This window comes from Apium graveolens, chromosome 6 (genome assembly GCF_009905375.1).
Source record: "Apium graveolens cultivar Ventura chromosome 6, ASM990537v1, whole genome shotgun sequence".
Taxonomy (NCBI): Eukaryota; Viridiplantae; Streptophyta; class Magnoliopsida; order Apiales; family Apiaceae; genus Apium; species Apium graveolens.
In genome coordinates, this window is record NC_133652.1 from 62,500,711 (window position 1) to 62,527,889 (window position 27,179).

General features: G+C 31.7%; 2 protein-coding genes across 2 annotated transcripts; one reads left to right on the plus strand and one right to left on the minus strand.

The window, feature by feature from the left end:
* Positions 1-8,394: 8,394 nt before the first annotated feature.
* LOC141667336 (protein IQ-DOMAIN 33-like) lies at positions 8,395-9,905 on the plus strand. Its single transcript, XM_074473777.1, has 3 exons — positions 8,395-8,751; positions 8,844-9,257; positions 9,410-9,905. Exons 1-3 carry the CDS (start codon positions 8,644-8,646, stop codon positions 9,503-9,505), a joined length of 618 nt encoding a protein of 205 aa, XP_074329878.1. The 5' UTR covers positions 8,395-8,643; the 3' UTR covers positions 9,506-9,905.
* Positions 9,906-9,922: 17 nt separating this feature from the next.
* LOC141667335 (sugar carrier protein C-like) lies at positions 9,923-12,381 on the minus strand. Its single transcript, XM_074473776.1, has 4 exons — positions 12,143-12,381; positions 11,707-12,032; positions 10,645-11,274; positions 9,923-10,532 (listed from the first exon to the last, which is right to left on the minus strand). Exons 1-4 carry the CDS (start codon positions 12,273-12,275, stop codon positions 10,077-10,079), a joined length of 1,545 nt encoding a protein of 514 aa, XP_074329877.1. The 5' UTR covers positions 12,276-12,381; the 3' UTR covers positions 9,923-10,076.
* Positions 12,382-27,179: the final 14,798 nt, after the last annotated feature.

Consider the following 27,179-nt stretch of genomic DNA (forward strand, 5'->3'; position numbering starts at 1 on the left):
TCAATCAAGAGACTATTTTACAGCGGTAAGATTTACCATCTTAAAGCAGCTTTTTCAACAGAATGCATGATATGCCCTTACAAAAATACATGCCTTAAAACTTCTATTGTACATGTCCACTATCACGGAAACCACGTGAATCAGCAATAGACTTACAATAAAACACGTATATGAGGATTCTGGAGAAGACTCCATACAACACGCATCAAAGCAAACAGAACATTAAACTCAGTCAAACCACACGTATATTTATAGTAGTTTGATCCGCTGTTATTAATAATGTAGCTCGAAGAATACCTCATCTGCAATAAAACATGTAAAGTAGGGAACTAAAGGATGAAGTCCTGAGTCTGTGGCCAAACTTACTAAGGCCTCCTTAAAGAGGACCACATCAGTCCTACTTAATGTGAGCTCAGTAATTTTATTAAAAGTATAACTGCAACAGAAAAGATGAGGTTAAAATCACATTTGCATAAAATAATATCTCAGACCTACTGAGCTGAAATAATTCATGATACCTGACGCTCTCTAGACAGAACATGTTTTACGGGTAATTTAATGTCAACAGGTAGTTCATTCTCTTTATGCTCAGCCTTTTTTTGTCTCTTGAGGAGCAGTGATAGCAGGTTGTACGCCTTCAATCGCCAGGCAGTGACAAACTACTGAGGTGTCCAGTGGTGCTTTAGGCAGAGGAGCTTCAATTACCTATGTGACACATTAATCTCCTTCGTTCGTCTCACTTCGTTCTTTAATTTAAAATTCACATAATACTATACTATTATAAGCGAAATATAGTGGGTAATGTTTAAAAATACCCATTTTTTGGGTGCAATGGTTGAAAATACCCATTTTCAGAAAATACCGTTTTGGTTACGCATTTTGTAATTGGATAAGTGTAATACGCATTTCAGAATTGGGTATCTAAGAAAATTACTAAAAATACGTATTTATAGTTTGGGTATTGCCATTAGGATACGCATTTGCTAAATGCGTATCTTAAAAAAAATAAAAAATAAATTGGATACCCATTTGACAAATGCGTATCTACTACAAAACAAGATACTCAAATGACAAATGCGTATCCAAAACGGTATTTTCAGCCATCTACTTTCAGAATAGGTATTTTCAGCCCTTTACACTAAAAAATTGTTATTTTTAACATTATTTCAAACATGTTTTTGTTTGATAACCCCTTCCAAAAAACAATCACCCACTTTCCATAATTAAAACTATAATTAAAAAAATACAAAATAAAAGTAACCCCTATGCAACACGCACCGGCGAAGTGAAGTAAAGCAAGACGACTTCTCGGATCGGTTTTGGGGTAAAAGTCGAACCAAATCGCAAAGAGCGGTTATGGAAAATTGTCATCTGCAACCGCAAATGCGGTTGCGAATTTGCGGTTATTGCGGATCGGTTTGCGGTTCAACCACTTATTTTAAAATAATTAATAATTTGCAAAATAAATAAATTCGGAATATTCATAAATTCAACTTAAATTAAGTGATAAATTTATTACATTCAAAAATAAAATACAAACTAATGCTCCGTGTGGAGCAATGATATTAAAAACATACAAAAATATGGAGGCGAGAGAAAAGAAAAAAAAAGATAAATAAAAATTACATTTTAATTACATTTTCCATTTGTTTGGTTATATATCTTATAACGATTGTGAATCTTATGAACGGAGTCTTAACATTAATCTAAGATCAGTTAATAAATGTGTATACTTATTAATTTATATGATATCAACTACATTTTTGAAAATATATTTTATTATAAATATATGTTACGAGTTGCGGTTGCGATTTTCAAAAATTTAAAACCGCATTTAAGTATCTGGTCGTATAATGAAATATCTGATCTTAAAATGGCATTTACATCGTATATCGTTGGAAAGGTTATAATCTGATTTCGAAAGTCATTTTAAAGCATTTTATCTCATCTAAATTGCATCTTATTGTAATATTAAACCTTTAAGGGAGGATTATCATCTAAATTGCATCTTATTACAATCTTATTCGAAATCAGATTATAACCTTTCCAACGATATACGATGACAATCCTAGGTTAAATACATGTAAATGAGTTCTAAGCAACACCAATAATGAAATATCTGGATGTTTTTTTCTTAAAAAAAAAGTAAAATTAAGTATGAGTTCGCACACTAATATTTCAAAAATAAAATAAAGGATTTAAAGTCTTAAATTTTTTTTTGTTTTAATAGCGATATGATTGCTAAATATTAAACTAAATATATAAGAATCATTAGATTTCATGTAAATGATATTTTTAAATGATACTATTTTAATTATTTAAAATTTGAATCTTTCTATATTTTATATTATATTATTATAAATATAATTCATTAGTTTGATAGATTGGTTAACACTTTTTTAAAAAATAATTTCAGACTTTCTAAAAGTTTGACCCTTATTCGAGTGAAACAAAACACCTAACTGTAGTTTTTTAGAACAAGACCTTCTCTCTAATCTGGCAATTTAAATAAAAATTAATGTAGATCAACAAGGCCACGAAACTCAAACTAAAAAGAATATTAATCCAAAAGAACTGTTCAATCTGTTCTTTGACCAACGTGGTAATATTTACATTTATTAAATAATTTTAGTGATCTAATTATTCAAAAATGCTAATTTAATAATATATCAATATCATTTTGTATCATTGGTAATTACTAACTTAAGACCCGTACTATGCACAAAACATTAATCTTTTTTAATATTATATAATTTTTAAAAAAATATTCTTAATCTTATTTTGTGCATTTAAAATTTTAAATAAAATAACTTCATGATGATTATTTCACTACACCTATATGCTCATATATTTTCTAAAAAAGTTAAACTTATTTAAAATAGCCTTGGTACCCGGAAAAATATATATTATTATAACGAATTTATTATTTTATTGAGAGTAAGAATATAATGTCTCTATTATTTTGGACTTAAAAAAATATTATTTTATCATGGTAGTTACTTAATCAATTAACTATAACATCTATTTGAAAAAGACAATATTACTGATTCAACATATAATTTTATAATAATTCTATAAATGTTTTAAAAAGAATAATAAATATGTTTTCGTTAAAAGTTACTCCCTCCATTCCACGGAGTACAAGAAGAACATGTTAAAATAACATTAATTTAATTTTGATAAGGTAGTGGGATGAGAGAGAAATAAAATGTAATTTAGTGAGAACAAGTATAAAGTTGGATAAAGTGGTGAATCAATCAATTAATAATGTGAGTGTAGTGGAAGATAATAGTGGATGTAGTTGAATTTATATTATTAAACTTTTACTATTTTGAGTAAATTTTGAAATGTATAGAATTGAATAAGACATCCCAAAAAGAAAATGTATAGAAATGAATGAGAGTGATGGAGTAATTTTTAGTTCAACTTAATAGGATATAAATGGTGCTTAATCTAATATTAATTTGATTTATCCTACATCAATGGTTTACATTATTTTATTTTTAGGTTGATACTTAATATTGCAATCAAATCAAATTAATTATTTTAAATTTAATATTATTTTTTTTATGTCCGGATGAATAAGATAATTTAATTTTAGCTCACATATTTACATATATAATTTTGTTTTAGTTGGTCGAATAATATTTTTAATTTATTTTGTGTTAGTTTGGATCAATCATATAATATTTTTTATGCACGATAAATAATATTTTTTTTATCGCAGTTCAATAATATAAGTCGGATTAGTAGTATTTATTATTTTGTCTTAACTCGATGCACATTATATCAACCAAATCCAACTAATTATATTTAATCTTCTTAAATTTATTTTAGCATGAAATAAAATTAAAATAATATATAACTTAAAATAAATTACAAATTTAAATTAGTAGAAGAATTTTATTTTAATATAAATTATAATGACATGGGGTTCGATATAAAACAGATTTATATTGGTATAATCGTAGAGAAAATTGACTTCAATATCAAATAGAATTATAATTAATCTTTGTAAAAAAAAAGAATTATAATTAACCGACCGAATGACCGACCAATTAGAATTATAATAATTAAATAAATGTCATTAAGTAATTTCAACGAGTAACAATTGACCGAATATCAAAATTTTAATATTTTTTCTATTATAATATAATATAGATATTTCATAATTAATAAATTGAAATTAAAAATATTATAAAATTGTATATCTTACTAAAAATTGTGAATGAGATTTATAAATATTATTTTTAAATTTCTCGACAAAAACTAAAATTTAATTATATATAATATAATAAACTTATTTAACAAAGAAGCAACAATTTGCTAATACCTAATTAAACAAATCTAACCTCCTTTCCCCGATTAATGCTATAATTAAAAATACACAAAACAATTTATTAGCATAATAAATTTATGTTCAATAATTTAATTTGAAAATAATTTTCCTATGTTTAATATTATAATTTATTTATTTTTTTGATTGTATAAAATAATTTTTAGCCAAATCAATAGTATTTATTATTTATATTAGCCTGAAATCCATTATACCGACCAAACCCAACTAATTATATTTAGTTTTATTTGAATGTATTTTAATCCCGACCAATATATAATTTTGTGTTAATAATGATGATTTGTGTATATTATTCGGTTTTATATTATGGTCATTACACTGCCAAATGAATTATATTTATTTAATTTTTGACAAAAGTACCATTAATAACATAGATACAAAAGCAATTTTATGTATTATATGAATCAAGTACGGCATTAATTGATCGATTACCAAACTTCTAATGTTCTGGTGTGCAATACACGAATGTTTTATTTTTTTTATTAACAAATGTGTATTTATTTGAAATAGTCAAAAATGATCAAATTAAAGTTCAAAACAAATAAAAAGTTATTGAGTTCTAAAAATTAGATTTTGACAATCTTATAGCCCACTCGAACCTCATGAAATAATTTTTAATTTAATGGTGCTTTAAAATTTTTGTCCAATAAGTATTATCTAGAATTCGAAGAACAATAATAATTATGTATTTTATATTAATATTTTATTTAGTTTACGATACCTATACTTCTTTTTAGTTTAGATCATTGAAAATACTATTCAATTTAAAATACATATTTATCATTGTTTATAAAATGTTCATTTTTTTAGATTCAAAGACTATGATCAATTTGGTTAAGAATCTAACGGTTCTTATTAAATTGGTAATATAGTGACCATTACTAACAAAAATTTTAAAATCCACCTTATACATATTACTTCCTCTGTTTTAATATAATTGTCCACTTTTTTTAAAAAAAATTGTCTCAAAATAATTGTACACCATAAGATCAAGTCTACACCACATGCAATTATTGTATGACTATTTTCTATTTATAAAACTAACTGTACAACATAATTAATTGTATATTTAATATAATCAATGCAATAAATATGAATACTAATATAATTTTAAAAGTGTTAGAATTTATGAATATACATAATTTTTTCAAAAATGGGCATTTACTTTGAAACGGAAGGAGTATATAATAAGAATATAATATTTGATGTGATTGTCAAATTCTAATATAGGTATATAAGAAACATTAGGTTCAATAAAAACGATATTCTAAAATTTAATATATTAACTATCTAAGATATGAATACATCAATAGCATGGTACAAAAAATATCAATTTCAACAATATATATATATATTTATATAATAATTCATTTATTATCTATTATAACTTATTCTAATATAATAAAAAAAGATTACATGTTATAATCACCCCGTGCATGACACGGGTTATAGGTTAGTATATATATAGAGAGCTGTTGGAAAATATGGGTAGTAGTCCCACATTATCAAGTTAATTTGAGCCATAGTTTGAGTGGACGAATGTCGCGTGCGCGCGATAAGTGACACTTGGAATGATACATCCTCCGGGAGAGTTTTACCCCAGAGTTTTACGAGACACTTTGAATCACTCAAAATGATTAAGAGATGGATGAGATATGATCATCCAAAATTGGTCGCTTAGTTGTGGAAATTTGAGTAGAATAATAAAAGTCTCACATTAAATTTGCAAAGGAGAATGCATTCTTAACTTTATATAGTAAAACACTTAGTGTTCAAATCTGTTACTTATATATTGCTCCAAAACCTACGTGCGCGCAGGAGTGCAAATCTTGGCCTTTCGAGGGGCAATCCGAGGCTTGTGAAGCCTTCGAACTTGCCCGCGTGTGCGACGTGCGGACACGAATGTAGCATAAAATTGGTCCGAATAATTACAAACTAGTTTTGCTAAATTTAATTTCCATTGGGTTTAAACTCTTAAATTCTTAATTGGCGTAATAATAATCTGATTCAATTACGGATTTGATTATTAATTAACGCAATTTATTTAATTACGTGTGAAGTAGCGCACACGTTTCCCTCGAGCCTATATATTATCATATCAGCTTTAGGGTTTATTATACCCCACAACCGCCTCCTAGACAAAAATTCTCCTCTTCCGGTGATAGTTTCTTACTCCGTTCTTGTTCGCCGAAAGCGTTGTTCGTGCAACAACTAGAGCCGGCCAAATGAACGGGCCGAGCGTGTTGAGTCGAATTTTTGGTGGGCCGGTTTGGTCACCAGTAAAGTCGTGAACGACCCGTAAAAACTAACGGTACGTACCGAACTGTGCCGATCAATCAAATGAGTAAATCGTTAACGACCTGCGAATTAAACGAATAAAATGGTTCAGGCTTGACGCGTGTTTCGAGGAGCTGCGTGGCGAATAATTCGCGTTTCAACCGCGAATTGACGAATCAGGCAGTCCAGTTTTTGTTTTTTTTCCATTTGTGTGTTACTATTAGTTTGTTACTTTGTCAATTGTCAGCCCACAAACTAACATGCCCCTTAATTATTAACAAACTATTTTTAATATAAACAAAATTAACAAACTATTTTTTAGTATAAAAACAGAATATGTAAAAACAGAAGCAGGAGCAGGTGAACGGTTTAGCGGGCCGTTCCGGGCCGATTACGGTTTGCCAGACTTCAACTCGTGTTCAGCTCGTTTGTACAAACGGTTTGTGCCGGATTCTGAATCGGCACGTGACGAGCCGACTTACGCGAATTTTATGCGAGCCGATTTCCGGCCGGGCCGAGCCAAACTGCCTGTTTGGCCTGCTCTAGCAGCAACGCCGTTTTCTCGTTTTATCCTGGGAGGCTAACGACTCGTACATACGGTGAGGGCCGTAATAGCCGTAAGGAGACAGTTATACGTTGGACTCGAGAACTTCTCCTTTTATATCTTTTTATTATTTTTTCTGTTATTCATATATTTTATATATATTTATCGCAGATTGTGGTTCACAAAAGCTTCTTAAACAACTAGAATCTCACAACACCACCAACTCTGTTTATCTAAAACTTTGCACATGCAAATCATCATATGTATATTCCATAGTTGCAATACTAAAGTGTCCAAGATCTATATTACTAGCTTAATTCTTATTAACTAGTTGCATTAACCGCTATCGGTAGGATGTTGTATTAATTCTCTCTTAAAGAGTTGTTGAGAAGTGGAGGTGACCTAAACCGGCTTGGACACCTGATTAACAAAATAAATAATTTATATAAAACTCCATAGTTTACATATACAAATCTATATTAAACTATAATAACCGAACAGAGGTATAATTTGTAGTTTGGTTAACCCTGTTTTTGGTTATTCCTTTCGATCACGACCGTCAGATCTCTTAACCAAATGATCATAACCGTTAGATTCGAATACTAAAAAAAATACACCAGCCAAGCTTACAGGTTCAAATCCCGCCAACAACAAACATTTTTATTATTATTTATAAAATTACAAATAAATTACTAGGTTCGGATCCTGCCAACAACAAATATTTATATTAATATTTATAAATAAATACACTAACCAAGTTCACATATTCGAACCCCGTCAACATCAAACATTTAATTATTATCTATAAATAAGGTTAATGGTTCAAATCTCATCGACTATATACTATTTTATACTATACTATTTGATTTAACTTAAAGTTATACACAATCAAATTATAATTATATTATTATTAATTAATGTATTTATTTATTTATGTTAGAATTTCAATAAAATCATATAAAATATAAATATTAACAGAACCCTATGCACGGGTTTTAAATTAGTATCCATAATATGACCATTGCTCTATCCAAAAACTGCTCCCTTTATTTCCGATATAAACCAATTTAGGACGTGACTTTGTCACATTTCGGAAAACATGGTCTGACATACAAAATAACATTAACAAAGATGTAAAACCACTCTTATAACAGTGAGTAAAATATTGTGATAGTATACAGTTTAGTTGTCTATATTGGGGCCATCAGGGCACAGCATATGTGGTCGCCATCTATATTAAGCTACCACAGACAACTTGTTTACCAGCAACATTATCACCAGACACATTATCAATATTTACTAACCCTTACAAGACATCAAGATGCTCCTCAAGAGACTGTTTAGGCATCCAAAGATTGTATAAACACGACAGTTTTCCCCGACCTTAACAGTTTTACAATTTCTAGAGGGGCAATCAAGGTTACATCAATGTTTTACTCATGCCAACCTGGTTCAGGGCTTACATATGACATCACCATGTTTTATCCGGTGCCTCGCGAAACACTCTTTTAATGTTCTTGACGCGGTCTTAAGGTATGAAAAAAGAGCATTAGCCTATGCCTTCTCGCAACAGGTAAATTGTTAAAATATATAACTAAATAAAATATAAATAATTTGTGACAAAAAGAATCATATCAAGTTCATAACTGGTGTTTGATCTTTTAGCTGAGAGTCTGTTCGAAGAAGAAACACACCAGATCCGAATCTGATGTGGAATCTAACATGGGCTGGAATTGGCTCGAACGTTGGATGGCAACCCGTCAGCAAGAGAATTGCTTAACAGAAATAACTAAGCAATATGAGCCACTTAACAGAAACCAAAAATCAGCTACAAGGAAGAGGCTGTTATTTGTTGTAGCCGGAGAAGCGGAAAGTTGTGGGTCAAACGAAGTATCTATACAACTTGATAATATTTCTGTCTCAGCATTCTCAAAAGAAAAGGAAGATTACACAAAGCCCCTGCAGGATAGGCTAAAGCCAACAAGTGTTTCAAGATGCAAAACTTTGCCAAGCTACCACTATTCAAAGGAGACTGTTAATCTAGATGCTCAAACAAATAATCCAAAGGACAAGGTTAAGGTAGATTCTCAAATAAATATATAATGCTAACTAGAAAAGTGCAGTAATTTCTGTCTGAAACAAATAATTTTCTGTTCAAGTTTCTCATGATGGAATGGACAGTACCATATCAGCATTCAGCAGCATTAACAGAACTATGTCATCTGATACAGGTCTTGAAAAAGTATTCTGCTGGGGAGGATGAAATGGACAAAAAACATAACAAGCTAAACCAGTCTTCGGAATTAAAAGAGAGAAGCAGAATGTAAAGATGCTGCCACTAAAGCATCGCCAGAGCTCTGAGATTGCACATAACTACTCCAAGTATTTTAGTAGCAGAATATGCGTCTAAGATTGGATTTGCATAATAGTGTTGTGGCTTCTTACTATATGTAACTCGAGGTTGACTTGGTGTAATAGGGTTGTGCCTTTCTAGAATATGTGTAGTATTTTGTTATCTGCCTACATGTGCAGGTTATAACTTTCAAGGGAAAATAGGTTAAGAGTGCTACATTGGATGTTTTATTTTAGCACTGGATAGAGAATTGAGATGTGTTAATCAAGCATGTCACACCAGTGTAGAATCTTAATAGAGTAGCTGTATACCAAAAGGCCTTATATCAGGAAGAAACTACAAACTGTCAAAAAAGACTCAGAATATTTCTTATAAAGTAAAATTTGGCAAGATTATAACACATTAACAATTGCAAAATAAGTCTCAAAGATTGCAATCCAAAAAATTAAATTCACTCACTATGGCTACCTACCAATGTTTCGGTATAGACATAAAATACCTAGCAACTCAACATAAAAAAGTATAACTTATTTAATAAAACTTCCTCACGGAGAGCATTTTTTGGGCTTCTCATTATCGACATCATCATCCACGAACCTTTTCCAGAATGCATGTGACTTCCAAACCATTGCCATATCTTCGATAGGAATACCTTTAGTCTCAGGCAACAAGTAGTGCACGAAAACGGTCATTACTACGACGAAGAATGCAAAGAACACGAAAAGGCCAAATTTCATCCGACAGAGCATCATCAAAAAGAGTTGAGCAATAACAAATGTGAAAAACATGTTCACTGAAACTGTGATACTTTGTGCAGCCGATCGAATTTCGAGTGGAAAAATCTCACTTGGTACTAACCAGCCTAGAGGGCCCCAAGACCAGGCAAATCCAGCCACATATATGCATATGAAAGCCACAATAGCAATAGCATACCCCTTGGATAAATTATCACTGTCGCCGGATGTTCCAAATTCTTTTCCAATAAGAATTGCAACAATAATCTGTCAAAAAAATTACATACACAACAAAGTAAGAGGTTGCATCTCAAAATACATAGGGCTAAGTCCATGACATATAAAAAATAGCATCGTTTATTGAATTGAATATGTATACCTGGCATATAATCATCTGAATACCTCCTTCATAGAAAAGAGCTTTCCGGCCGAACTTATCAACAGCATATATAGCCACAAAAGTTGCAATCACGTTTACTAAACCAGTGATCACAGCAGATGTAAGAGAGGCGCTACTCCCAAAACCAATAGTTCTAAACAGAACCGGGGCATAGAACATGATAACATTAATGCCAGTAATCTGCTGAAAGAATGGAATAAGTATAGCCATTACAAGCTGTGGCCTATACTTTCGTTGCAAGAGGTTTCTCCAAGGATGCTCCACTTTCTTAGATGCTTCACTCGCTGCAACAAGATCTTCAAACTCCTCGTCAACATTATCGACACCACGAATTTTCAGTAATTCTGCTTTAGCCTGATCTTGCTTCCCCATTTCAATCAATGAGTTAGGAGTTTCAGGGAGAAATAATGATCCAACAATCATGAACAGAGCAGGAACAATCGCTCCTCCTAAACTCAAACGCCATCCCCAACCTCCTTCAATCTGTGCAAACCAATAGTTCACAAGATTTGCTATGAGGATACCTAGAGTGATTGATAATTGAAAGCAAAAATTGAGGGCTCCTCTGTACTTGGACGGTGCCATTTCGGAGAGGTAGAGTGGCACTGCCTGTAGTTACAAAACAACATAATAACATTATAAAAAACTTGAATAATTAACATGACTGATGTAAAGCAAATAGCAGAGAACAAGACAAACAAACAATGTTATACCAGACTTGTTAATAACTATAATGTACACTGATTAACAATACTCAGGATTTCGATAAATCATTCACACAAATACTAATACACATCAACACCTCAAAACTTGTAGCAAACTTGTTAGCAGAATAATGACAGCAAATGTAAAAGCAACAGCCGCTATGAACGGCTTGTACTAGACTTATAACAAATTATCGATTTAAGTAGTAATTCAATAGATAAACTAACAAGTTAATCAATACAAAATCAGAGACAAGAATAATATATATTTATCAGTTGAATATAAAGATTCAGAGAGTGGTCGGGTGAAGCGTGTGTCCTTAGGAAAAGCGGGTACCTGATTTCCAAATCCAATACCGAAACCAAGTAAAATCCTGCCAACAATGAGCATGGCAATATTCTGAGCAAGACCATTAATGAGAGCACCTGCACAGAACAGAGCACCACCCACAAGCATAGACAGCTTTCGACCTAGCCTTCGTGTGACCCAAGAAGCCGCAAAAAGAGAAGAAAACAAAGCTGCTACGTACAATGATGAAGTGAACGTCGTCAGTATCTGACTATCAAATTTGCAATACTGATTGGTGGAATCGTCAGCCTTCTGTTTTTGATATACGGATGGAAAGAACTGTTCCAAGAACGAATCCATTGACGTCACCCCGCCTAAAGAGTGGAACAAAAAGAAGATATGATGAGCAGTTGAACATGCGCCAAAAATATAAACATAGCAAAGTATTTGACAAATTTAATTGTGGATTTATCATGTATATTACCAGATACACCAAGATCATAACCGAAGATCATGCCGCCCATAGCAGCAACAATGCATGCTACCACAACACGTGTGGTGAGCTTTCCCGGATAAACTTTCCCGTTGCTAGAGCTTACAGCACCACCGCCAGCCATGTTCACCGTAATGTATATATGTAGACTGAAATTTTTCCTTTTCTTTATATTTATTAAAGCTGAAAATCAAAGTTAGATTTAAGATTTTAGATGAGTTCGTTAAACATTCGTGATAGCAGAGAGTGTATAAGAGTATGAATGAATATTAGATGTTGACATGGGTATTATATATAGAGATTTTTTTATGTTAGATCTTCTATTCCTATTCCCTGTGGAACATTGTTTGTGTATTAACGGTAGAAGTCAAATTCAGTATATTTATTTAGGATAATAATATTTATCTTATGTCCTATCTGGAGGAGGAGATGCTTGTTGTCTGTATGTCTTCTTTTTCTATTCGGAGTATAAGTTGATTACAATTGTAATCAATTGCCTATTGCCCAGTAGTAGTACTACTATGTACCGTTTATTAGTTTGATTATTATTACTATCTTTTGGCATTTGAAGTTTAACTTATAATACAAGCGAAAAAACGCTTGATGCTCTAGAGTCCCGGAGTCTCCACCAGTAAGCCTTCTAGCTGTTTCTTGGTTCTTTTGGCGAGCAAGCTCTGCTTGATGCTGCCTCCGAAGCTCCTCCTTTGTGCTTTCTTGATTTAAAGACCTTAGTGAGGTCTTAAAGGAATTAGGGTCGGCACCATTTGCTTCCGATTTAGCCTTCAGCCGTTCCTTCTCTTCTTCTTCATTCCTTGGCTGCTTTAGAGCTCATACAAGTCAAAAACTTCAGGACCACTTTCACCAATAACTACGGTTTTATAAAGAAAACATTTATTCTAATTTGTTTTGCGCAACGGTTTCCAAGCACCATTATCAAACAACGATTTATAAAATTCTTAAAGTTTTGTTGCAATCCTCCTTAAACAACAGTTTCTTTATTGAAGTATTGTGTGAACGGTTGTTCAACAAGCTGCATAGCATTATAATTTACATTTTATTTCTCTCAAGCTTGGAGCAGCGGGGGGCTATGGCATTGGAATTGAACTGCCCCAACTTGCACATAATGCTGCTGATCCTATACCCTGTCACCGACGCTGTGAAAATATCAGCATATAAACCTAGAACTACAATTTATATAATTCGCAAGTTGGCCTGGCTCTAGCAGCTGCTTAAGGAGCTGGTAAGCAGCTGCAACTGCAAGGAGCTGCATTGCACGGTTTGAAGCTGACTATCATATTCAGAGGGGGGAAGTTTAGGTGGGACATTTATCAGAAATTTGTGGATATTAAGTGTTTATCTTCTATCAGAAGGAAAGCTTGCTAATTTGTGTCTGATTATTAATATATACACGTCCCTCGTATATACCTTAACAATCGTACAGGGGATAATAGAGTGACTCACAGTACTTGATGGGCATAAAATGTCTGTTTAGTTTTGTTATTAGTCTTTTCCATGTTCATACATAAAGCCTTGAGCATTTATGGTATAGGGATATTAGTTCCGTGGGATAATAGTCCTTTAAATATAGATTTAATAAGGTAATACTCCCGTCTCCCAGCATTATAATCCTTACAAAAACATGGCCTCAGTGTCCATGTCATTCATCAACTTGATTTGGATTTGTGAGATTCAAGCCGGTTTCGACCTAGCTCTACTGCGTCCGCTAAAGATTTTGTTTTTCTATGCCATAACTGACAAAGCTTTCGCATACCTTCCACTTGATGGTTAATAATTATCTCATATTATTGCCACTGGCTGCATCTTGCAACTTCTTCTGCTATGGAGCTTATGTCAACCAAAGTGCCCATGCCTGAATAGTGTTTACTCATTCAATAAGTATGTTTAACCTGGAGATGGGCATGTGATAACATAAAGTGTCCAAGGACTTCTAAACATTTTTCTGAGACTTTTCTCCCCTCAAAGAAGCATCCCTCCCAGTGTATGCCATGTATTTCGAGAAATGAACCTTTTCAGCACAATTTTCAGTAAAAATACCCCATATAGCACAACCGAAAAGAAAGACCAAATAGCACACATAAACGCTAAATTGTGTAACATTTTTTTTCTTGAATTTTCCGCCTGTAGACATAGGCTTTTTTTCTGGTGGACCTTTGCTGTTATAGCCCAATAACGCCATGTCAGCCTATGTTTACCTTTCATACTAATGCAATGTGTTCTTTTATTTATGACTAAAACTATAAGTGGGCGTTTGGTAGGAGGTATTCAATAAAGGGAAAGGGAAAGGGAAAGAATTGGACTCATTCTCTTTGTTCTTTGTTGATGTTTGTTTAGGTAAAACAATCATATTTCCTTTCCCCTTTTTTAGTTGTAGGTTTACCCCATATTTCTCAAACTCCATTCCCCACCTCCCACTTAGAGATGACAAATTATTCCGATCCGACGGATATTCGACTCGAAACCCGAATTTTTGGATATACCGAATCCGAAGTTTTGAATTTGGATTTGGATTTGGATTTGTATTTCAACTGTACCGAACCGATACCCGATCCGAAATCCGAAATCCAATCCAAACCCGATCCAAACCCGAAACCCTTTTAAAACCCGACACATTTATTATAAATTATGTGTAATATTTTTGATGTAATACATATAATTTACATAATTTTTTTGTATTATTTGAGTAATTGTAAATTATTATCAAGATTGTCAATATTCATTTAGTGAATTGTAATTTTTTATTTCAAAATCAACTTTTACTATGTAAGATGTACTTTGTATATATTTATAAAAATAATGATTTGTGATGAAATATTAAATATTATGTTATCAATATATTTTAGATATTACTCATCATATCAACCCGTGCAATATAATGTGTTTAACTACCTATTAGTTAAAGTATTTCAATTTTAGCTATCATATAAATATGATTAATAGTGTTTGTATGTATAAATAATATTAATTTCGACTACATTATTCGTAATTTTGGATACCCGAAAAATACCCGATCCGATCCGAAACCCGACGGATTTGGATTTGGATAACCCGAAAATATTTGGATTTAGATTTTACAATATCCGATCTGAACCCGACCCGTTGCCATCCCTACTCCCACTAGATATTTGAACACCCTTTCCCACTTTTCTTTTCTTATTTCAATTATAATTTAAATCTTGACCAAAAAACATCATTATGTAAAATTAATTTTAAAAATTTAAAATGATTTATAATTTAGTTTTTATAAATTAAAAATAATTTTTATATAAATTTATATGTTAATTTATTAAAAAAGTTAATGGTGCTATTAAATAATTAAATTTATTTATTTATTATAATGTTAATATATTATACTGTTATAATATAAATATATTTGATTATATTGAGATTGCTTAATATAAAAAAATCTCAGAAAAAATGTAATCATGTAAATTTTCATTCCGTTTCTAGATCTGAACTAAACATGTAAAAATAATTCTGGCTTATTCCTTTCCTTTCTCCTCATTTTCCTTTCTCAATTCCATTCCGTTTCTCCATTCCGTTTCCCCGACATGACCCAAACACCCCCTAAAAGATAACAACAATTCAAGTTGCACTTACACAATTATAATTTCAAAATATCTGAGTTAAAATTACATTTTTATGTGGCAAAAAGGCCATTTTTCAGATTATGCTGTTTTGGGCCATTTTGTTTTAATTGTGCTTAAAAGGGCCAACACCCATGTAGTTGTGCTTCTTAGTTAAACCTTATTTGATGATTGACCTCTTTAAATGTGATTTGTAAATGACTTGTTTTTTAGAAAATTAAATATTTTATGTGCACTTTCTTATTGCAATTTGCTAGAGAACTAAAGGCTGATGATTTTTTTGGTGATAAAGATTATCGGCCACAACTGTTTAGTGCTCGTACAACACGACTGAGTCAGCTGTTAAGATTGAGTCTTATTGTATTTTTGAATCTTATTCAGGCTAATGTTGTAGAGGGGACAATATTAATGAACATTTGTCTTCAGGTATGTGATTTGAACTACGCATTCACATGAAATTTCTTCTTTCTTAAAAAAGGGTGATGATTGTTGATGCCAAGCAAAGAATAAAAATATTAATTTATATATATTTTATTTTATTAGTTAGGATCAGATTTAACGTAATTTGTTTTAATTATTATATTATAAACTAGTCTAAAACAAGTGTTATGCACAAATTGTTTTTAATATTATATGACTTTTAAATTTAATTTGAAGTGAAAATTTTAAGCTCTGAAATTTATTTATTAGAAATTTTTAAGGACACGATTTGATAATAATTTCAAATATACACATGTAAAAGTTAATGATATTTTAGTTTTAAAAAAATATAACTAACTGAAAAATATAATTTAATTGATATTTATAGGTGTGTTAAAATGAAAGATAATTATGTTTTAATTAAGAGGCAGCTCACATTATACGAGCTCACATCTATACGAATTATCTTTAATTGGGTATACCGACAAAATCCAACTAATTATATTCATATTTTTTTAGTTTAATTTGTTCAAGTCGGGATCAACTGTAAAGAAAATTATGTACTAATTGTAAAAAAAGTCTATGTACAAATGGTAAAAAAAATTATGTTAACCTGAATAAAAGTACATATTATTTTAGTCGGTCTAATTATTTTCTTATCTTAATTTTTTTATCGTAAAGAACCCGCAGCAGGTGCGCACTTGGTAAACCTCATGCTCACGCAATAGCCTACAAACCACTGCAAATCACGTGAATCAAGCTAAACCACAGTTAAGTGATAGACTCTGGTTCAGGAGGCATAATCATAAATTTTGCTTCTGTGGGAGGATAATTTTCCCCTCTTTAACCAACTGAGCTAACCCTTGCGGACTTCTTATCTTAATTTTGATTTATCATGAATCAATTGTAATATTTTTTTAGTCCGAATGAATAACATATATTGATTTATTTTAGTCCGGTGTAATTTTACTCACTAAGGAACCATCTCAATTTTCGTTTTATTAAAATAGTATGGATATCCTTAATTATATGAACCCAAATATTGTACCCACAAATCTACCATCAATCTTTTAATATTTCAGCTATTGGGGTCGGATCCCAATATCCCTCTCTTCTAAATCTATATTATATCTACCAACGAATTAGGTAAACTTTAATTTTATTTTAACACAAATCAATAATATAAGAATTATCTTTAGTTTGAATTTAATTTTAGTTTTAGCGTAGATCAATAATACATATTATTTTGTTTTAGTCTAAGCCCGTTATACCAACCAGCTAATTACATTTAGTTTATTTTTAATTTTATTTTAGCTCCAAGTGAATTTATTTTATTTTAAATCGAAGAGATAGTATATTTTGTTTTAGCGTGATAACATTATATCAACCAATGTATTACGTTTCAAATTTTATTTTTGTTTTAGCTCGATTCTTAAAATACTTTTTTAGCCACATCGATAATATTTATTATTTTGTTTTACCATTAGCTAGCAAATCTTGGTTTTAGCATCATGTCATTTATATCAACCAAATTCAGCTAATTACATTAGTTTTTTATTCAATTTTATTTAAGTCCGGGGTAAATATAATTTTGTTTTAGAACAAAAAGATAATATATATAATTTTGTATGCCATGTATTTGGAGAAATAGGACCTTTTCAGCACAATTTTTAGTAACAATACCCTAAATAGCACAACTGTAACTAAAAGCCCCAAATAGCACACAAACGCTAAATCGTGTAACATTTTTCCTCTTGAATTTTCCACCTGTCGACATAGGCTTTTTTCTGGTGGACCTTTGCTGTTATAGCCCAATAACCCCATGTGAGCATATGTTTACCTTTGATACTAATGCAATGTGTTCTTTTATTTATGACTAAAACTACAGGGCGTTTGGTAGAAGGTATTCAACAAAGGGAAAGGAAAAAAATTGGACGAATTCCCTTTGTTGATATTTGTTTAGTAAAAATAATCATATTCCCTTTTCCCTTTTTTAGTTGTAGGTTTACCCCATATTCCCCAAACTACATTCCCCACCTCCCACTAGATATTTGAACACCTTTTCCCACTTTTATTTTCTTATTTAAATTATAATTTAAATCTTGGACAAAAAAATATCATTATGCAAAATTAATTTTAAAAATTAAAATTGATTTATAATTTAGTTTTTATAAATTAAAAATAATTTTGATATAAATTTATATGTTAATTTATTAAAAAAGTTAATGGTGCTATTAAATAATTAAATTTGTTTGTTTATTATAATGTTAATATATTATACTGTTATAATATAAATATATTTGATCATATTGAGATTGCTTAATATTAAAAAATCTCAGAAAAAATATAATCATGTAAATTTTTATTCCGTTTCCGGATCTGAAACAAACACGTAAAACAATTCTATGTTATTCCTTTCCTTTCTCCTAATTTTCCTTTTTTAATTCCATTCCGTTTTCCGACACGACCCAAACACCCCTAATAGATAACAACAATTCAAGCTGCAATTACACAATTATAATTTCAAAATGTCTGAGTTAAAATTACATTTTTATGTGGCAAAAAAAGCCATTTTTTAGATTATGCTGTTTTGGGCCATTTTATTTTAATTGTGCTTAAAGGGGCCAACACCCATGTAGTTATGTTTCTTAGTTAAACCTTATTTGATGATTGACCTCTTTACATGTGATTTGTAAATGACTTGCTTTTTAGAAAATTAAATATTTTCTGTGCACTTTCGTATTGCAATTTGCTAGAGAACTAAAGGCCGGTGATTTTTTCGGTGAGAAAGGTTATCGGTTATGTCTGTTTAGTGCTCGTACAACACGACTGAGTCGGCTGTTAAGATTGAGTCTTACTGTATTTTTGAATCTTATTCAGGCTAATGTTGGAGAGGGGACAATATTAATGAACAATTGTCTTGAGGTATGTGATTTGAACTACGCATTCACACGAAGTTTCTTCTTTCTTAAAAAACGGTGATGACCGTTGATGCTGAACAAATAAAAAAAATATTAATGTATATATATTTTATTTTATTAGTTAGGATCAAATTTAACGTAATTTGTTTTAGTTATTATATTATAAACTAGTCTAAAACAAGTGTCATGCACATATTATTTTTAATATTATATGCCTTTTAAATTTAATTTGAAGTGAAAATTTTAAGCTCTGAAATTTATTTATTAGAATTTTTTAATGACACGATTTGATAATAATTTCAAATATACACATGTAAAAGTTAGTGATATTTTAGTTTTAAAAAAATATAATTAATTGAAAAATATAATTTAATTGATATTTTTAGGTGTGTTAATGAAAGATAATTATGTTTAAATTAAGAGGCAACTCACATCTATACAAATTATCTTTAATGTGTATACCGAAAAAATCCAACTAATTATATATATATATATATATTTTAGTTTAATTTGTTCAAGTCGGGATCAATTGTAAAAAAAAATTATGTACAAATGGTAAAAAAGTCTATGTACTAATGGTAAAAAAATTATGTTAACCTGGATAAAAGTACGTATTATATTAGCCGGTCTAATTATTTTCTTTAGTAAATTTTTTATTGTAAGGAACCCGCAGCAGGTGCGCACTTGTTAAACCTCACAGGCTCACGCAATAGCCTGCAAACCACTGCAAATCACAAAAACCAAGCTAAACCACAGTTAAGTGACAAACTCTTGTTCATGAGGCATAATCATAAATTCTCCTCCCGTGGGAGGATAATTTTTCTCCTCTTAACCAACTGAGCTAACCCTTACGGGCTTCTTATCTTAATTTTTTTTTTTTTTATCGTAGGTAACTCGCAGCCGCTACCCTTCGGGTGCGCACTGGATAAACCTACGGGCTCACGCAATAGCCTGCAAACCACGTGAACCAAGGTAAACCGCATTTAAGCGACAGGCTCTGACTCAGGAGACATAATCATAAATTCTCCTCCCGTGGGATTCGAACCTGTGACCAAGAGGATAGTTTTCCTCTCTTTAACCAGCTGAGCCAACCCTTGCGGGCTCTTATCTTAATTTTAATTTATCATGAATCAATTGTAATATTTTTTTATTCTGAATGAATAACATATGTTGATTTATTTTAGTCCGGCTCAATTTTGCTGACTAAGGAACCATCTCTATTTTCATTTTATTAAAATAGTATGGATATCCTTAATTATATGAACCCAAATATTGCACCCACAGATCTACCATCAACCTTTTAATATTTCAGCGGTCGGATCCCAATATCCCACTTTTCTAAATCTACATTATATTTACCAACCAATTAGGTAAACTTTAATTATATTTTAACACAAATCAATAATATAAGAATTATGTTTAGTTTGAATTTAATTTTAGTTTTAGCGTAGATCAATAATACAGATTATTTTGTTTTAGCCTAATCTCGTTATACCAACCAGCTAATTACATTTAGTTTGTTTTTAATTTTATTTTAGCTCCAAGTGGATTTATTTTATTTTAAATCGAAGAGATAATATATTTTGTTTTAGCGTGATAACATTATATCGACCAATGTATTACGTTTCAAATTTTATTTTTGTTTTAGCTTGATTCTTAAAATACTTTTTTAGCCACATCGGTAATATTTATTATTTTTTTTAGCATTAGCTAGAAAATCTTGGTTTTAGCATAATGTCATTTATATCAACCAAATTCAGTTAATTACATTAGTTTTTGTTCAATTTTTTTTAAGTCCGGGGTAAATATAGTTTTGTTTTAAAATAAATAGATAATATATAAAATTTTGTATGCCATATATTTGGAGAAATGGACCTTTGCAGCACAATTTTTAGTAAAAAATACCCCAAATAGCACAACTGAAAAGAAAGCCCCAAATAACACACATAAACGCTAAATCGCGTAACATTTTCTCCTCTTGAATTTCCTGCCTGTGGCGATAGGCTTTTGTTCTGGTGGGACTTTGCTGTTGTAGCCCAATAATTCCATGTTTGCAAATGTTTACCTTTGATATTAAAGCAATGTGTTCTTTTATTTATAACTAAAACTATAAAAGAAAACAACAAATCAAGCTACAGTAACACAATTTTAATTTCAATATATTGAGTTAAAATTGCATTTTTATGTGGTAAAAAAGGCTATTTTTCAGAATTATGCTGTATTAGGCCATTTTGTTTTAATTGTGCTTAAAGGGGCCAACACCTATGTAGTTGTGCTTCTTAGTTAAGCCTTATTTGATGATGACCTCTTTAAATATGATTTGTAAATGACTTAATTTTTTAGAAAATTAAATATTTTCTGGGCACTTTTTTATTGCAGTTTGTTTGATAACTAAAGGCTGGTGATATTTTCGATCGGTGAGATAAGGGTTCTCTGTTATCAGCAACAACTGTTTACTGCTCGTACAACACGACTGAGTCAGCTGTTAAGATTGATCCGTACTGTATTTTTGAATCTTATTCAGGCTAATGTTGGAGATGAGACAATAATAATGAACAATTGTCTTCAGGTATGTGATTTGAAATAGGCACTCACCTGAAATTTCTTCTTTCGTACAAAACAGTAATGACCGCTGATGCGGAACAAAGAATAAAAATATTAGTGTGTATATATTTTATGTTATTAGTTAGATCAGATTTAACGTAATTTTTTTTAATTATTATATTATAAATATGTAAGAATATTCTATATTATGATTAGAAAATAATGACTAAGTTTAGGGTTTACTCGTATGTGGCGAAATAAGCTGATGTAATATTTTGTTATAAGGGAAATTGATTGATTATTATTGAATTGAGAAATTGAGAATTGTTTCTCTTTTGTTATTGAATGCGATCCTAAAAAAACCAGTTTTTGTGGTTGAGAAATCGTAGTAGTAGTGATTCTTACCTTAGGAATGGATTTTCTGCGGTTAATCCACAATTATTTATTCTTTTATTGTGTTTTTAACCCTTTTTCGTGCATCAACTGTTCTTCTTTCTGATATATATATTCTCCAACTGTAAATCAATAAATTATGTCATATGTAGCCAAAAGGGGAAGCTAATAAGGTCTCTAACTGAGACCTAGATGATGAAGACTTCTAAAGATAATTTCTAGCTTTTCTTACATGAACTAACATATATCATTAACCCCCACCCTGGAGCATATAGTCTTAACGATGCACAACTTGTTATGAATACAAGTGATTGATGGTCCCATGTCTTAGTAAAAACATCAGCAAGTTGTTCTCCTCTCTTTGCATAACTAGTAGATACAAGGAAAATGAAATCTTCCATCTTCTCTCGAATAAAATGAGAATTTATTAGGATGTGCTTTGTTCGTCTAAGGGAGAGTGAAATTAGATTATAAAAAAGTATGATAAAGGCTGTTTGCTCGAAACCAAATTCCAAAAAACAATTTATATAGCCATATCAACTCTCAAATGATGTATTAACCTTGTCCCTTAATTATTAGGTAATGAACTGGATCTAGATACCATGTGTTGTTTCTTACTTTTTTAACTAGATTTCTTTTGTCAAGCGCTTTTCTAACTAGATTTATTCGAACGCTAGCACCATATCCTTAATTGACATTTTAGCTGATGGAGGAGATCTTACTCTTTTATTCTATTTTTGACTAAAGCTTTTAAGCATATTAGTATTATTCAAGATAAATCTTGGGTGAGCGAGAATAAAACCCAGAAAAGTCCTCGGCCAGGCGCATCCATAATATGTTTCAATATTCTTTTTACTACATCCTAAACTACAGTGCTACATTTTTCAGGCATTCGGATCTAACTTTGACAGATAGACCACCTGAACACATCCATGCTACGAAACATATTAACCGTAACTATTTTTGAAATAATTACTATAAACAAAAACCTTGACACCAACATAGATGTATTATTTGCAGTAATTACTTCAGGCTGACAGAAAAATGGCGGTCTAACATAATTTTTATGGATTATTTTTATGTAAATGTTAACTAATGTTTAAGTAGCAGCACCCTAGAGAAATAGTTGTGATTAATGTGTTGATATAACATATCTAACATTAAAATAGATTATTCAGGAGTCAAAAAGAGTTGTGTAGGGTTGGGGTATTTATATTGGGTGCAAGGAGGAGGTAATTGTTTGGTTTTGTTGTATGAGACAACATTACTTTCTATTGAATGAAGTGCTTGACTAATTCAAGCACAATTTAATTTGTTTAATTATTACTTTTCGTCTTACATTGGAGACTAGTAAGTTGTAAATTTGTTCTCCTTGATCTTTTCATGTACCAAATGAAGCATTTGAGTGAGCAAAACGATCCAGTGATGAGTTCTATTCTAGTAGAAGTTCAGCAAATGCTGATACAAGGAAAATCTGACTTGCCTCTTAGTTTGTGTTTTGCTGCAATGAGAGAAGATGATATGCTGCCGTATAAGCTACTAAGGCAGGGAAAGGACCCAAATGAATTGGACAGCACAGGGCGTACACCTCTAGTGTGTAATTTCCTCTATTTTAAAATGCACTCACGCATAATACACAAAAAAGATAGATGTATGTGTGTTTCAGAGGCTTAAAGGGATTTCTATTTTGTATTACCTCGTGGGATTTGTAATCTCAATTATTAAATCATCGTAATTGTTTGATTCCTCAAAATTTGTTCACATAATTGTAACACCTATGAACAAATAATATCAAATAATAACTTTAGTAAAAAAATCAAATAAAGACTAAGAACATTTAGTAGATATGTTTGATGCCTTTTAATAGTTTTGGTGGTTTCTAGGACACTTTAGTAGTTTAAGAAAAAATAATATAATAACTATGCAGATTTTGATGGTAATGTTCTGCTCTGGGAATCAATATCGGGGGGACATGAAGCTGTAACGAAACTACTTGTTGACAATGGGGCGATCATATCTTCTGGTGATGTTGGCCAGTTTGCAAGCTTTGACGTAAAACAAAATAACTTGGACTTACTCAAGAAATTATTCAGTATGGTGGAGATGTTACATTATTGAATAACATAGGGACTTGTAAGACTAGTATAAAACTAGAGAGATGAAATGTAAAACAGGTCTAAATCTAGAGAGAAAGAGAAAAACATTAGAGTGTATTGATTGTGTTTTACAGATTACAAGTTGTTACACAAAAATGAAAAGGAACTATGCTTATATACATTTCTACTCTAATTCACAGTTAGTGAAAAGTTTGTTATAACTAATCGTTGACTTCTAGCTAAGTTGACTACTCTTCTTGAATAAGTTACATATACAGAATATATCAAGTAATGTGTCCAATATGTCTAACACCCCCCTCAAGTTGGAGGTTGGAGAAGACAAACCCAACTTGCCAAGAAGAGTACGATGCTGTATGCCAGTTAAAGGTTTAGTTAACACATCTGCCAATTGAAACTTTGTAGGGACGTAAGATAGAGAAATGAGTCCAGAAAGAAGCTTTTCCCGAACAAAGTGACAGTCTAAGTCAATGTGCTTAGTACGCTCATGATAAACAGGGTTCTTGGCGATGTAAATGGCTGCTTGACTATCAGATTTAACTGGAACAGGTCTGACATCAGGAACTTCAAGTTCGTGTAAGAGACGAGTTAACCAAGAAAGTTCCGCAGTAAGTCGTCTTAAGGAACGATATTCAGCCTCAGCAGAGGATAAAAAAACAGTATGTTGTTTCTTTGATTTCCAGGAGATCAGATTACCACCAAGCAGAATGACATAGCCACTAACAAATTTTCTAGTATTTGGACATGAAGCCCAATCTGCATCACAGTAAGCCTCGAGAGTAAAGGAAGAGGTCTTGTTAAAAAACAATCCTTGAGTAGGATTAGCACTGATATATCGCAGAACGTGAAGAGCCGCATCCCAGTGAGGTTGTTTAGGGGCTGGCATAAATTGACTCAAGTGCTGGACACAAAAGGAAAGATCAGGTCTTGTATTAGTGAGAAAATTTAATTTACCTACAAGTTGCTTGTATAGTGAGGGATCATCAAAGGCATCCCCTTGATCAGGTTGAAGTTTGATATTAAGATCTAAGGGAGTGACCACAGGAGATGTTGTAGAACAATGAAATTCAGCAAGCAAGTCTATAGTGTATTTCTTCTGAGGAACCACCATCCCATCAGGAATTTCAGTAAATTCTAAACCCAGAAAATAGTGTAGTTTGCCTATATCTTTGATTTTGAACACAGAGTCCAAATAAGCTTTAATGTCCGAGATCTCAGAAGAATCATTACCAACCACCAAAATATCGTCTACATACACAGCAAGATAGACAACCATAGAGCCATTTTTCTTATAAAATAGAGAACTATCATTTTGAGAAGAAGTGTAGCCTCTGGAAAGTAGAGTAGTACAGAGTTTAGTATGCCATTCCCTAGAGGCCTGTTTGAGGCCATAAAGGGATTTTATCAGTTTACATACTAGATTGGGATCAGAAAGATGTAAGCCAGGAGGAGGTTTCATGTAAATTTCTTCATGTAATTCACCATGTAAAAATGCGTTATTTACGTCAAGATGAGTCATAGACCAACCCTTTTTTACAGCAGTAGCAACTAAACTTCGAATAGTAGTCATCTTGACCACAGGGGAAAAAGTTTCTTTGTAGTCAATACCCTTTCTCTGTGTGAATCCTTTCACTATCAATCTGGCTTTATATCGTTCTATACTACCATCTGAAAGTTGTTTGACCTTGAATACCCATTTACAGGAGATGGGTTTCTTTCCTGGAGGTAATGAAACAAGTTCCCAGGTGTTATTTGATTCTAAAGCTGAGAATTCAGCTGCGATGGCCTTTTGCCACTCAGGATATTGAATAGCAATAACATATGAGGTTGGTTCAGCGGGAGGGAGCTCAGGAGGAATTGGAACCACAGAATGACAGAAAGATTGTGAATGAATTGGTACAGGATGAATGGTGCATTCAGAAACTAGTGTGCAAAAACAAGAAGAAGAAATACAATGTACAGAAGAATATGGATGCACGTAGTCATGTAGATAAGGCGGGAGTTTTTGGGTTCTGGTAGATTTTCTAAGTATAGGATCAGAATGACGCGAAGTGGAATCAGAAGTAATTGAATTGTCAGAAGTATTGTCTGGTGGATTTGTATGAGAGTGGGAAGTTTGAGAACCTGAAGAAATGGCAATGTCATGTAATTGTGAAGAAGCTGGTGAATCTATATCCTCTACTGGTAAAGGACAGAAATGTGAATCAGTGGATTTAATATAAGGAAACACATCCTCATGAAAAACAGCATCTCTAGATATGCAAATTGAATGGTTTGTTAGATTTAGAAACTTATAGGCTTTCTTTCCAAAAGGGTAACCCAAAAAAATGCAAGGAATAGCTCTAGGAGAGAATTTATCTCTGTTTGGTTTAGTGGTGGAAACATAGGCTAAACATCCAAAAGGCTTAAGATGGTCATAAGAAGGTGCATATCCAAATAACAGATCATAAGGAGAAGCTCCATTGAGTAATTTTGCGGGAAATCTGTTTATTAAGTATGTAGAGGTAAGTACACAATCCCCCCAAAATTTATGTGGCAAATTAGACTGGAAGAGTAAGGCTCTGGAGGTTTCAAGAAGGTGTTTGTGTTTTCGTTCCACTACACCATTTTGTTGTGGTGTATGTGGACAAGAAGTTTGATGAATGATACCCTTGGTCAGGAAATAGTTTGTGGCATTAGTACTAGATCCTAATTCCAAAGCATTGTCTGTTCTCACAATTTGAACAGTGCTGTGGAATTGAGTCTCAACAAAAGTAATAAACTGTGTAAGGTAAGTAAAAACTAGTGCTTTTGCAACTTAACAAGTGGGTCCAGGTTGATCTAGTGAAATCATCAATAATTGTAATAAAATATCTGCATTTGTTATAAGTGTGAACAGAATAAGGACCCCAAAGATCCACATGAAGAAGCTGAAATTTACTAGTAGTTTGAATTTGACTATGTGGAAAAGGGAGTCTGTGTTGTCTGGCTTTAGCACAAATTTCACAGCAAGACAACTGTTTAAAACTGGTGGCATCAATATTACATATTG